General features: G+C 51.8%; 1 protein-coding gene across 1 annotated transcript in view; it reads left to right on the top strand.

The window, feature by feature from the left end:
* LOC129693504 (mucin-5AC-like) overlaps window positions 1–12,603 on the top strand; it is a 51,629-nt gene extending 39,026 nt beyond the window's left edge. Inside the window, exons 10-12 of the mRNA XM_055630315.1 lie at window positions 6,844–6,972; window positions 11,143–11,283; window positions 12,293–12,603. Coding sequence (XP_055486290.1) covers window positions 6,844–6,972; window positions 11,143–11,283; window positions 12,293–12,603 — 581 coding nt within the window. The remainder of the gene's footprint in view (window positions 1–6,843; window positions 6,973–11,142; window positions 11,284–12,292) is intronic.
* Window positions 12,604–14,423: the final 1,820 nt, after the last annotated feature.

Genomic DNA, 14,423 nt, shown 5'->3' with positions numbered 1-14,423 from the left:
TGGCAGTGATATTTCAGGAATCACTAGAGTCAGGAGACGTCCCAGATGATTGGAAAATTGCCAATATTACCCCGCTGCACAAGAAGGGAGCAAAGCAGAATAGTGGGAACTCTAGGCCCACTAGCGGTTAGTCTGACTTTGGTGGTTTGTAATATTTTAGAGTCCATTATAAAGGATGAGGTTACAGAGTACAATGAGATTCACGATAAAATAGTCAGCGTGGCTTTGTGAAGGGGACGTCTTGCTTGACAAACTTGCTGGAATTCTTTGAAGAAGTCAATAGCAGGACAGACAAAGGAGAGCCAGTAGATGTTGTTTACTTAGATTTGCAGAAAGTCTTTGATAAGGTGCCACACGTGAGGCTGCTAAGGAAGATGAGAGCCCACAGCATCAAGGGGCAGATACTAGCATGGGTAGCAGGTTGGCTGGATGGCAGAAGACAAAGAGTGGCTTGGCTGCCAGTGACTAGCGGAGTTCCGCAAGGGTCGGTGCTGGGGCCGTTACTCTTCACGTTGTATATTAATGATTTGGACGAGGGGATTGACGATTTGTGGCCAAGTTTGCGGATGATACGAAAATAGGTGGAGGGGCAGGTAGTGTAGAGAAAGCAGGGACTCTGCAGAAGGACTTGGACAGGTTGGGAGAGTGGGCAGAGAAGTGGCAGATGGAATATAGTGTAGCAAAGTGTGGAGTTGGTCGTAGGAATAAAGGCGTAGACTATTTTCTAAATGGGGAGAGAATCCAGAAATCGGAGGTGCAAAGGGACTTGGGAGTGTTGGTGCAGTTAATCTGCAAGTTGAATCAGTTGTAAAGAAAACAAACTCAATGCTAGCATTTATTTCAAGAGGGCTTGGATACAATAACAGGGATGTAATGCTGAGGCTCTATAAGGTGCTGGTCAGGCTGCATTTGGAATATTGTGAGCAATTTTAGAGAGAGTACAGAGGAGATTTACTAGAATGTTGCCTGGGTTTCAGCAACTAAGTTACAGAGAAAGGTTGAACAAGTTAGGGCTTTATTCTTTGGAGCGCAGAAGGTTAAGGGGGGACCTGATAGAGGTCTTTAAAATGATGAGAGGGATAGACAGAGTTGACGTGGAAAAGCTTTTCCCACTGAGAGTAGGGAAGATTCAAACAAGGGGACATGACATGAGAATTAAGGGACTGAAGTTTAGGGGTAACATGAGGGGAACTTCTTTACTCAGAGAGTCGTAGCTGTGTGGAATGAGCTTCCAGTGAAGGTGGTGGAGGCAGGTTCGTTTTTATCATTTAAAAATAAATTGGATAGTTGTATGGATGGGAAGGGAATGGAGGGTTATGGTCTGAGCGCAGATATATGGGACTAGGGGAGATTATGTGTTCGGCACGGACTAGAAGGGTCGAGATGGCCTGTTTCCGTGCTGTAATTGTTATATGGTTATATGGTTTAGACCCCATATCTGAGGAAGGATGTGCTGGCTCTGGAGAGGGTCCAGAGGAGGTTTACAATATTCCAGGAATGAGTGGGTTAACCTATGATGAGCGTTTGTCGGCACTGGGCCTGTACTCGCTGGAGTTTAGAAGGAGTTTAGGGGAGATCTCATTGAAACGTACAGAATAGTGAAAGGATTGGATAGAGTGAATGTGGAGAGGATGTTTCCACTAGTGGGAGAGTCACAGCCTCAGAATTGAAGGACGTTCTTTTAGGAAGGAGATGAGGAGGAATTTCTTTAGCCAGAGGGTAGTGAATCTGTGGAATTATTTGCCACAGAAGGCTTCTGTGGCAAATATCCAATATCGGTGGATTTTAAGGTATCCATTTTTGATACCTTAAAATCACTTTTTTGTTTAAATTATAATTCACGGTTATATGGTTTACTTAATAATAGTATTCTGTTTTTTCTATGTATTTTTCAACGCACTTCTTTTTTCTTCCTATGGAGGTTCAATAGACGGAGGAGATGTAAAATAACGTTAATAGGGGCCGGTTACCCCACACCCAATCTCTTTTAGAGGCATGTGGGACAAGAGTAGATGAGACATCTTGGCCAGCATGGACTTGTTGGGCCGATGGGCCTGTCCACTATGTATTACTATGATTCCATTGGTTTTATTGCTGGCTATAAAGCTCATGCATTCTTGTGGACTGGATCCTTAGCCATAGAGACATTCAACGTGGAAACGGGCCATTCAGCCCAACCTGCCCACATTGACCATCATGTCCCATCTACACTAGTCCCACCTGCTTGCCTGCTATTCCCGTAACCCTCTCCTCTCCATCTACCAGTCTAAATATTTCTTAAACGTTTCGACACTCCCTGCATCAAGCACCTCCTCCGAGCAGCTTGTTTCATACACCCATCACAATTTGTGTTAAAAACAAAATTAACCCTCCGGTTTCCATCAAATCTTTTCCCCTTCATCTTAAACCTACGTCCCCTGGTCCTCGATTCCCATACTCTGGGCAAGAGATTCTGTGCATCTACCCGATCTATTCCTCTCATGATGTTGCACATCTCTATAAGATCTCCCCTCATCCTCCTGCACTGCAAAGAATAGCCTGCTCAACCTCTCCCCACAGCTCAGACCCTCGAGTCCTCGCACTGTCTCGTGAATCTTTTCTGGAACCTTCCAATTTTGACATCTCCCAACATCTTTCCTATAGCATGGCCTCCAGATCTGAATACAATACTGTGAATGTGGCCGCACCAACGTCGTATATTATATATATAGTTCAGAGTTTGTTTGAAGTTGTGTTTAATAGTCTGATAGCTGTGGAGAAGTAGCTGTTCCTGAACTTGGATGTACCAGATTTCAGGCTCCTGTACCTTCTACCCGATGGCAGCGGAGAGATGAGTGTGTGGCCAGGATGGTGTGGATCCTTGATGATGCTGCCAGCCTTTTTGAGGCAGCGACTGCGATAGGTCCCCTCGACGGTAGGGAGGTCAGAGCCAATGATGGACTGGGCAGTGTTTACTACTTTTTGTAGTCTTTTCTGATCCTCAGGCGGCCAAACCAAGCCACGATGCAACCAGTCAGCATGCTCTCTACTGTGCACCTGTAGAAGTTAGAGAGAGTCCTCCTTGACAAACCGACTCTCCGTACTCTTCTCAGGAAGTAGAGGCGCTGTGGTCTGTGCATGGGCCTTGACGTGGTTGAAGTTAGGGGAGAGCAAGGGCTGACTTTCTGTTCCGTTACTGGGCTAAATATGGAACAATGCATTTCCTTTGCCATCATGGCAGTGCTTTGTGTGACATCACGGGCCCGAGTTCTGGCCCTGGTGGTGGAGTTTGGGCACCACTGCAGGTTGTCATGTAGACTGGTCGCATTGATGTACTGGCCGGCAGCGCGGGGGCCAAAGGGCCAGGCTGGAGACTGGCTGTAGGGGGTTGCCAAGCTGCTGCCAGGGTCAATGGGCCAGAGGGAGTCTGGTGCCTGGACCCACAGGGGGTAGGCCTGGGGATCGGGGAGTGTGGCACTGTCAGAGTTTGTGTGCGGGTGGTGGGGGGCAGTCCGGTGCACGGGTCTCAGGGGGTGGGGGGGGGGGGGGGGGGCAGGGGTTTGCTGGGTTTGAGTCTTGCTAGGGCCGAAGATAGACACAGCGTGCTGGAGTAACTCGGCGGGTCAGGCAGCATCTGTGGCAAACATGGATAGGTGACGTTTCGGGTCAAAACCCTTCCTCAGACAGCATTCTAATAGTGGATGGCACGGTGGCGCAGCGGTAGAGTTGCTGCCTTGCGGCGCTTGCAGCGCCAGAGACCCGGGTTCAATCCCGACTACGGGTGCTGTCTGTACGGAGTTTGCACGTTCTCCCCGTGACCTGCGTGGGTTTTCCTCCGAGATTTTCAGTTTCCTCCCACACTCCAAAGACGTGCAGGTTTGTAGGTTAATTGGCTTGGTGCAAATGTAAATTGTCCCTAGTGTGTGTAGGGTCGAGTTAGTGTACGGGGTGATCGCTGGTCGCTGCGGACTGGGTGGGCCGAAGGGTCTGTTTCCGCTCTATATCTCTGTCACCTGTTCATAAGGTTATATGTGATAGGAGCAGATGTTGGCCATTTGGCCCATCGTCCACTCCGCCTTTAAATCGTGGCTGATCTATCTCTCCCTCTCAACCCCATTCTCCAGCCATCTCCCCGTAATCCCTGACACTCGTACCACTCGAGAATTTTCTTTTCACCAGAGACGCTGCCTGTCCCGCTGAGTTACGGCAGCATTTTGAATTTATCTCTGGTGTAAACCAGGATCTGCAGTTCCTTCCTAAACCGTTGCTAGGGCCAGTGAATTGCTACGTGATGCTAATGGAATGTTGGCCGTCATAACAAGAGGATTTCAGTATGGGAGGTTCTTCTGCAGTTGTATAGGGCTCTGGTGAGACCACATCTGGAGTATTGTGTACAGTTTTGGTCTCCTAATTTGAGGAAGGACATCCTTGTATTTGAGGCGGTGCAGCGTAGGTTCGCGAGATTGATCCCTGGGATGGCGGGACTGTCATATGAGGAAAGATTGAAAAGACTAGGCTTGTATTCACTGGAGTTTAGAAGGATGAGGGGGATCTTATAGAAACATATAACATTATAAAAGGACTGGACAAGCTAGATGCAGGAAAAATGTTCCCAATGTTGGGCGAGTCCAGAACCAGGGGCCACAGTCTTAGAATAAAGGGGAGGCCATTTAAAACTGAGGTGAGAAGAAACCTTTTCACCTAGAGAGTTGTGAATTTGCGGAAATCCCTGCCACAGAGGGCAGTGGAGGCCAAGTCACTGGATGGATTTAAGAGAGAGTTAGATAGAGCTCTAGGGGCCAGTGGAGTCAAAGGATATGGGTAGAAGGCAGGCACAGGTTATTGATAGGGGACGATCAGCCATGATCACAATGAATGGCAGTGCTGGCTCAAAGGACCAAATGGCCTCCTCCTGCACCAATTTTCTATGTCTATGTGATTGAGAGGGGGGGGGGGTTGCCACTTAGGTCTCTGCCTTATTACATTGTTGTAACTGGATAGGCTAGATCTTGTTTCCTTGGAGGGCTGGAGGGGTGAGCTTATGGAGCTTATGGTGTATGAAACCATCAGCAACAACAATAAGGTCCTCAGAGTAGGGGAATCAAAAACCAGAGCACACAGGTTCCAGGTGAAAGGGGAAAGATTGAATAGGAAACTGAGGGGCAACTTGTCCACACATGGAATGGAACGAGCTGCCAGAGGAGGTCGTGGACAATAGACAATAGGTGCAGGAGTAGGCCATTCGGCCCTTCGAGTCAGCACCGCCATTCAATGTGATCCTGGCTGATCATCCCCAATCAGTACCCCGTTCCTGCCTACTCCCCATATCCGCTGACTCTGCTATCTTTAAGAGCCCTATCTAGCTCTATGTTGAAAGTACCGCCTCCACCGCCCTCTGAGGCAGAAAATTCCCCAGACTCACAACTCTCTGTTAAGGCAGGGATTATAATAACATTTAGACAGGTACATGGATAGGAAGGGTTTAGCCCAGAGGTTACCAACCTTATTTGTCCCGTTTACCCCTGGCAACTTTAATAGCACATAACAGTGTTATTTCACTTATTTATGAACAACTGATGATGAACAGATACCGGTACACCAGAACCAAACACATTAACACCCTGGGTCGGATAAATTTACCCCCTGGGGGTAAAACTACCCCAGGTTGGAAACCTGTTCAAGAAGGAACTGCAGATGCTGGAAAATTGAAGGTAGACAAAATTGCTGGAGAAACTCAGCGGGTGAGGCAGCATCTATGGAACGAAGGTTTCGGCCGAAACCCTTCTTCAGACTTCCCGTCCCTGCCTTCTCCCCATATCCCCTGACTTCGCTATTTTTAAGAGCCCTATCTAGCTCTCTGTTGAAAGTATCCAGAGAACCGGCCTCCACCGCCCTCTGAGGCAGAGAATTCCACAGACTCACAACTCTCTGTGTGAAAAAGTGTTTCCTCATCTCCATTTTATATGACCTACCCCTTATTCTTAAACTGTGGCCCCTGGTTCTGGACTCCCCCAACATCTTTCTTCTCTGTCCTTTCCCTCCCTTGACGCTCCCTAACTTGCTGAGTTCCTCCAGCACTTTGTGTTTTGTTCATATATCTGTCCAAATGTCTTAAAGGTTGTAATTGCATCCACTTCTGCAGCTTGGCTCCAGATATGGACCACCCGCTGAGTGAAAAAGTTGACCCAGAGGTCGCCCTTACACCTCTCCCCCTCTCATGCTCTCTAGTTTTAGAATCCTCTACTCTGAGCGTTCTCTATCTTCGGTGTAAACCAGCACCTTCGTACAATTCTGGATCTTGCAGCACAGGCTGCTGAAGAGACGGCTAGATAGACAGTTGTTTTTCAGACCGGAGGCATCTCTGATTGTGTGATTAGTGCGGGTGTCGGGGGGGTTATGGGGAGAAGGCAGGAGAATGGGGTTGAGAGGGAGAGATGGATCAGCCATGATTGAATGGTGGCGTAGACATGATGGGCCGAACGGCCTAATGCATGTTCATAAGTTGTATGAGCAGAATGAGGTTTCCCCTTACATTCCTGGTCCCAAGGCAGGGTGTCAACCTGAAATGTCGACAATCCCTTTTGCCGCCACTGATGGATGCTGCTTGACCCGCTGAGATTTTGTTTCTGCCACAAACACGACCCAGCCAAGCTCGCGTCTCTTCAGTGTAATATAACAAAGTTGCAGATCACCCAGATCAGACCTAGTGCATGAACCTAGTGCGGGTGTCAGGTGGGTAATGGGGAGAAGGCAGGAGAATGGGGTTGAGAGGATGATTGAATGGTGGAGTAGACTTGATGGGCCGAATGGCCTAATTGTGCTGCAATGCGTCGTGCGTGACCTGTCCCATGTGTGGCCTTGCAGATGTTCCCCTGATGTTGCCCTACAAACCGGCGGGCAGCTCGGAGCTGTTCTACGTCGCCAATGCAGGGATGAGGAGGTGTAGGATTGGCCTCGGGGACTCGGAGAACAGCAGTGATGTCTGCAGGACAGGTCAGCACACGCTCTCTCCACCTCTCATAGAAACACAGAAACATAGACAATAGGTGCAGGAGTAGGCCATTCAGCCCTTCGAGCCTGCACCACCATTCAATATGATCATGGCTGATCATCCAACTCAGTATCCTGTACCTGCCTTCTCTCCATACCCCCTGATCCCTTTAGCCACAAGGGCCACATCTAACTCCCTCTTAAATATAGCCAATGAACTGGCCTCAACTACCTTCTGTGGCAAAGAATTCCACAGATTCACCACTCTCTGTGTGAAAAATGTTTTTCTCATCTCGGCCCTAAAAGATTTCCCCCTTATCCTTAAACTGTGACCCCTTGTTCTGCACCTCCCCAACATCGGGAACAATCTTCCTGCATCTAGCCTGTCCAACCCCTTAAGAATTTTGTAAGTTTCTATAAGATCCCCCCTCAATCTTCTAAATTCTAGCATCTCTCATAACATCATAAGTGATAGGAGCTGAATTAGCCATTCGGCCCATCGTCCACTCCACCATTCAATCATGGCTGCTCTATCTCTCCCTCCTAACCCCATTCTCCTGCCTTCTCCCCATAACGGACACCCGTACTAATCAAGAATCTATCTATCTCTGCCTTAAAAATATCCATTGGCCTCCACAGCCTTCTGTGGCAATTAATTCCGCAGATTCACCACAAAAGAAATTCCTCCTCATCTCCTTCTTAAAGGAACATCCTTTAATTCTGAGGGTGTAATCTCTAGTCCTAGAGTCTCCCACAAGTGGAAACATCCTCTCCACATCCACTCTATCCTGGCCTTTCATTATTCGGGAAGTTTCAGTGAGGGTTCCCCCCCCTTCATTCTTCTAAACTCCAGCGAGTACAGGCCCAGTGCCGTCAAACACTCTTCCAGCACCGGGTTCTTGGCACGGGCTCTCTCTCAACCTAGACAGACACATAATGCTGGATTAACTCAGCGGGACAGGCTACAGCACGGGATAGAAGGAATGGGTGACGTTTCGGGTCGAGACCCTTCTTCAGGCTGAATCGAGGGAGAGGGAGACACAGAGATATGGAAGGTTAAGGTGAAAACGAGAGCTCAAAGGGGAGATGAAGGAAAATGTAAAATAGATCATTGTTCGCTGAGGGGAAGATGATGAGGTCTACTAAGTAATATACAACATTTTATATCACAGTTTAGTCAGGAGGACAGTCAGATTGGCCGGCCGGGGAATTAGGATGTGGGAGGGATGGAGAGAGGGAATGCAAGGATTACTTGAAGTTAGACAGGTCAATAAACATATCGAAACACAGAGCAATAGATGCAGGAGGAGGCCATTCGCCCTTCGAGCCAGCACCGCCATTCAATGTGATCATCCACAATCAGTGCCCTGTTCCTGCTTTTTCTCCAGATCCCTTCATTCCGTGAGCCCTAAGAGCTACATCTAACTCTCTCTTGAAAACATCCAGAGAATTGGCCTCCACTGTCTTCTGTGGCAGAGAATTCCACAGACTCGCAACTCTCTGGGTGCGATGTTTTTCCTCATCTCAGTCCTAAATGGCTTACCCCTTATTCTGTCCTGGGCCTCCTCCATGGCCAGAGTGAGCAACACCGGAAATTGGAGGAACAGCGCATCATGGGGAGTCTGCATCCTGGTGGCATGAACATTGAATTCTCACAATTCTGTTAGCCCTTGCTGTCTCCTCCCCTTCCTACCTCAGCCCTCGGGCTCCTCCTCCTCCTCCTCCTCCTCCTCCTCCTTTTTCCTTTCTTCTCCTCACCTCCCCCCACCCCCTATCCGAAACTTTGCCTATCTCTTTCGCTCCATAGATGCTGCAGCACCCGCTAAGTTTCTCCAGCGTTTTTGTGTACCTTCTTAAACTGTGACCTCTGGTTCTGGACTCACCCAACATTGGGAACATTTTTCTTGCATCTAGCCTGTTCAATCCTTTAAAAATTTAATATGTTTCTATGAGATTCCCTCTCATCCTTCTAAATTCCAGTGAATACAAGCCCAGTCGCCCCATTCTTTCATCATATGTCAGTCCTGCCATCCCGGGAACTAACCTGGTGAACCTACTCTGCACTCCCTCAATAGCAAGAATGTCCTTCCTCAAATTAGGAGACCAAAATTGCACGCAATACTCCAGGTGTGGTCTCACCAGGGCCCTGTACAACTGCAGAAGGACCTCTTTGCTCCTAAACTTAAATCCTTTTGCAATGAAGGCCACCATTGCCATTAACTTACTTCACTGCCTGTTGTACCTGCATGTTTACTTTCAGTGACTGATGTACAAGGACACCCAGGTCACGTTGCACCTCCCCTTTTCCTAATCTGACACCATTTAGATAAGAATCTGCCTTCCTGTTCTGGCCACCAAAGTGGATAACCTCACATTTATCCACACTATACTGCATCTGCCCACTCACCCAACCTATCCAAGTCACCCTGCATCCTCATAGCATCCTCCTCACAGCTCACACTGCCACGCAGCTTTGTGTCATCCGCAAACTTGGAGATGTCACATTTAATTCCCTCGTCTAAATCGTTAATATATATTGTAAATAACTGGGGTCCCAGCACCGAGCCTTGCGGCACCCCACTAGTCACTGCCTGCCATTCTGAAAAGGAACCGTTAATTCCTACTCTTTGCTTCCTGTCTGCCAACCAGTTCTCTATCCACGTCAATACCCTACCCCCAATACCATGTGCTCTCATTTTGCACACTAATCTCTTGTGTGGAACCTTGTCAAAGGCTTTTTGAAAGTCCCGATATGCCACATCCACTGGCTCTCCCTTGTCCATTCTGCTTGTTACATCCTCAAATAATTCCAGAAGATTAGTCAAGCACGATTTCCCCTTCATAAATCCATGCTGAGTTTGACCGATCTTGTCACTGCTTTCCAAATGCGCTGCTATAACATCTCTAACAATCGACTCCAGCATCTTCCCCACTACCGATGTAAGGCTAACTGGTCTATAATTCCCCCTTTTCTATCTCCCTCTCTCCTTTCTTAAAAAGTGGAGTTACATTGGCTACCCTCCAGTCCTCAGGAACTGATCCAGAGTCTATAGAATATTGGAAAATAATCACCAATGTATCCATGATTTATTGGGCTACCCCTTGCGTTCTCTGGGATGTAGACCCAGGCCCTGGGGATTTATCTGCCTTCAGTCACTACAGTTTACCTAACACCATTTCCTGACTAATGTGGATTCCCTTCAGTCCCTCCCTCCCGCTAGATGCTCGGTCCCCTAGTATTTCTGGGACTAGTGAAGACAGAACTCGTTTAACTGTTTTGCCATTTCTTGTTTCTCATTATAAATTCACCTGTCTCTGACATTTGTCTTCACTAATCTTTTCCTTTTTACATGTCTAAAGCAGCTTTTACAGTCAGTTTTTATTTTCCCCGCAAGCTTTCTTTCATGCTCTTTTCCCCCTCTCTTAATGAACCCCTTTGTCCTCTGTTGAGTTCTAAATTTCTCCCAGTGCTCCGGTTTGCTGCTTCCTCTGACCAATGTATTTGCCTCTTTCTTGGATTTAACACTATCCTGGATTTCCCTCGTTAGCCACCGTTGAGCCGCCTTCCCCGTTTTATTATTTCGCTAGACAGGGATAAACAATTTCTGGAGTTCATCTTTGCCATTGCATCTCCACCGTTAACCCTTTGAGCATAATTTGCCCGTCTATCCGAGCCAATTCCATCTCATACCTTCCAAGTCTCCTTTCTTTAATTTCAGGACCCTAGTCTGTGAATTAACTGTGTCACTCTCCATCCTAATGCAGAATTCCACCATATTATGGTCACTGTTGCCCAAGGGGCTTTGAACAACAAGATCGCTAACTAATTACCTTCCTCATTACACAATACCCAGTCTAGGATGGCCTGCCCTCTAGTCGGTTCCTCCACATATTGGTTTAAAAACCCATCCCGTGTATATTCCTGGAAATCCTCCTCCTTAGTGCTGCTACCAATTTGTTTGACCCAATCTATATGTAGATTAAAGTCACCCATGATAACCGCTGTACCTTTGCTACATGCATCTCTAAAGTCAGTCTGAAGAAAGTTCTGAACCCGATACATCACCCATTCCTTCTCCAGAGATGCTGCCTGTCCCGCTGAGTTACTGCGGCATGTTGTGTAAAGCAGCATCTGCAGTTCCCTCCCACTCATCCTCCCTTTCAACCTGGCAGATCCGCTTGAGGCCGCTCGTGATGCCGTGCCGTCCCACGCTGGCCGCTCCAGGGGCTACTGCTCGCTGAGGGCAAGAGGGGAGCGTGGAGAGAGTGGGCCGGCAACAACCTCGTACCTGACCAGGGGTACGGAGGACAGAGGTGAGCCTGTGTGGGGGTGGGGGGGGTGGGGGGGACACGGGGTGAGTGTGGTGCGAGCAGGGGCGATATCTGGCACTGGGCGCTCCATCTAAGACCCGCAAGAAATTGCAGTGAATTGTGGACGCAGCCCAGACCATCACACAAACCGACCTCCCTTCCATTGACTCCATCTACACCTCACGCTGCCTCGGCAAGGCCAGCAGCATCATCAAGGACCAGTCTCACCCCGGCCACTCCCTCTTCTCCCCTCTCCCATCGGGCAAGAGGTACAGAAGTGTGAAAACGCACACCTCCAGATTCGGGGACAGTTTCTTCCCGGCTGATATCAGGCAACTGAACCATCCTACCACAGCCAGAGAGCGGTGCTGAACTACTATCCACCTTATTGGTGACCCTCAGACTATACTTGATCGGACTTTGCTGGCTGTATTTTGTACTAAACGTTATCCACATTGTTCCCTCTATCCTGTATCAGGACATTGTAATCATGTATTGTCTTTCCGCTGACTGGACAGCACGTAACAAAAGCTTTTCACTGTACCTCGGTACACATGATGAAAGTCTCATCTCAAACTTGCATGTGGCGGGTGTCCTGGTATCTGCCCGACATAGCAACGCAGCACGGAAACAGGCCCTTCACTGGAGTTTGGCAACTCTCTCCCTCTAAACCTCAGATAGACAGAGTGCTGGAGTAACTCAGTGGGTCAGGCAGCATCTGTGGAGAACATGGATAGGTGACGTTTCACAGAGTGCTGGAGTAACTCAGCGGGTCAGGCAGCATCTGTGGAGAACATGGATAGGTGACGTTTCACAGAGTGCTGGAGTAACTCAGCAGGTCAGGCAGCATCTGTGGAGAACATGGATAGGTCGGGACCCCTTTTTGGGGTGGGGGGGGTGGTAGGGAAGTGGTGAGTTAGGGGGTTGGGGGGGGGGGTATGAATGGAGGGGTGGTGAGATCACGCCCCCCCCACAGCCATGCCTCATTGCCCCCCATCTACTCTCCCCACAGGTGCCAGACGTCCCCGGACCCACCCCACCCACCGTGCTGCCGTCTCCGTGCCCCTGCTGACCAGAGACCCCGGGGGTGAGGGCTCTCCCCCCAGGGCTGGGGCGTCTCCCCCCGGGGGTGAGGGCTCAGCCTCAGCCTCGCGCTGGCCCCCCGCAGCCTGGGGTGGGGGTGGGAGTGGGCAGTCGAGGGCAGGCCTGGCCGGGGGAGGTGGGGGCGGCAGGGTTGTCGTACAAGGAACGGGCGAAAGGCGGCGGCGAGGAGAGGGCTTGCAGGGCCTGGGGGGGAGAGGGCCGGGGGAGAGGAGGGGCTGAGGGGGGGAGAGAGGACCTAGGGGGAGAGGGGACTGGGGAGGAGTTAGAGGGAGCTGGGGGTGAGGGACTGGGGGGAGAGGGAGCTGGGGATGAGAGAGGTGGGGTGAGAGACTGGGGGGGAGAGAGAGCTGGGGGAGAGAGACCTGGGGGAGAGAGGGCCGAGGTGGGGGAGAGAGAACTGGGGGAGAGAGAGCCAGGGGTGATGGGGACTGGGGGAGAGAGAACTTGGGGTGAGGGGCCAGAGGGAGACCTGGGGGTGAGAGGTGGGGAGCGGGTTTGGGGGAGTGAGGGGCCTGGAGGGGTGAGGGAGCGGTCCCTGAGAGAGAGGAGCCCGGGAGAGAGTGGCCCCGGTGGAGTGGGGTGGAAGAGTGAGGGGGTCGGGGGAGCAGGGGGTGAGGGGGGCCAGGGGAGCGAGGGCTGAGGGGCCTGGAGGGGTCCCCGGGGGTGGACCCGGAGAGAGTGGCCCCAGTGGATGGGGGTGGGAGAGTGAGGGGGTCGGGGGGCAGCAGGGGTGTTGGGGGTCTGGAGAGAGCTGAGGGCAGCGTTTCGGGGGGGCCCCCAGCGTCCCCAGGGGGGCTGGACGAGCTGTGGCAGCGTTTCAGGGTCGTCAGCAGAGCCTGGGATCCAGCACGGCCAGCGAGCTGTCGCTGCTGGAGCGACTGGATCGCCCTGGCCCGGCTGCTGGAGGTCCCAGGGGGCCGCAGACAGGCAGCCCCCCCTCGTCCCCCCACCACCCGGCCCCCCACCAGCCCCCGGCGAGGGGCAGCAGCGGCTCGGACTCCAGCGGCCAGCCCGACTCCTCCAGCAGCCCCTCCACCATCTCGACACGGCACGTCTGGTCAGGGCCTTCGGGCCCGACAGGGTCCTGCCCCTCGCACGCCTCTACTCCAGCATCCAGCGGCAGAGAGACGGGCCCACGCAGCGCAGGGATAGACAGCACAGGGGCACTGGGCACCCCACACAGGTCAGTCTGGCTCCTCTCCTCCAACTCCCTCCTCCCCGCATCTCCTCCCCGCATCTCCTCCCCGCATCTCTCTCCCCCCTCCCTCCCCCTCCTCTCCCCCCCACCCTCCCCTCTCCCCACCCTCCCACCCTCTCCTCTCCCCTCCCCCCACCCTCTCCTCTTCCCCCACTCTCTCCTCTCCCCCCACTCTCCTCTCCCCTACCTCGCCTCCCCCTCTCCTCTGTCCCCACTCCCCCCCTCCTCTCCTCCCCCCCCTCCACTACCCCCTCCTCCTCCTCTCCTCCCCGCCTCTCCTCCCCGCTTCTCCTCCCTGTCTCTCCTCTCCCCCCACCCTCTCCTCTCCTCTCTCTCTCCCTCCCCTCTCCCTCCCTCTACCTCTCCAGCCCCTCTCCTCTCCCCCCTCCTCTCCGCCGCTCCTCTCCCCCTCTTCTCCTCCACCCTCCCCCCCTCTCCTCCCTGCCTCTGCCCCTCTCATCTCCTCTCCGCCCTCTCCCTCCTCTCCTCTCCTCTCCCCCTTCTCCCCCCTCTCCTCTTGCCGTTCCTCTCCTCCCATAACTGCACCTCCACAGGTCAGTCTGGACTCCCCCACACCTCCCTCCATCCCCTGCTGCCTCCCCACACATTCCCTCCATCTCCCTCCCTCTGTCTCCCTATTTCCCAATTCCCCACATTCTCCCCATCTCCCTCCCTCTCCCAACCCCCCTGTGTCCCCCCCCCCCCCCCCCCCCCCCCCCCCGTCCTGCCCGGTCCCCCCTGCTGTGACGAGCTGCCTGCACGATGCCGGTCCCCAGCCTCCTGGAGCCACACAGAGCAGTAGCAGCAGGTTCAACTCTGGTCCTATGTGGCTGCGTTTGGC

Source organism: Leucoraja erinacea, unplaced genomic scaffold (genome assembly GCF_028641065.1).
Source record: "Leucoraja erinacea ecotype New England unplaced genomic scaffold, Leri_hhj_1 Leri_316S, whole genome shotgun sequence".
NCBI lineage: Eukaryota > Metazoa > Chordata > Chondrichthyes > Rajiformes > Rajidae > Leucoraja > Leucoraja erinaceus.
Note: the sequence above shows the minus strand (reverse complement) of the source record. Positions and strands in the feature narration are given on the sequence as shown.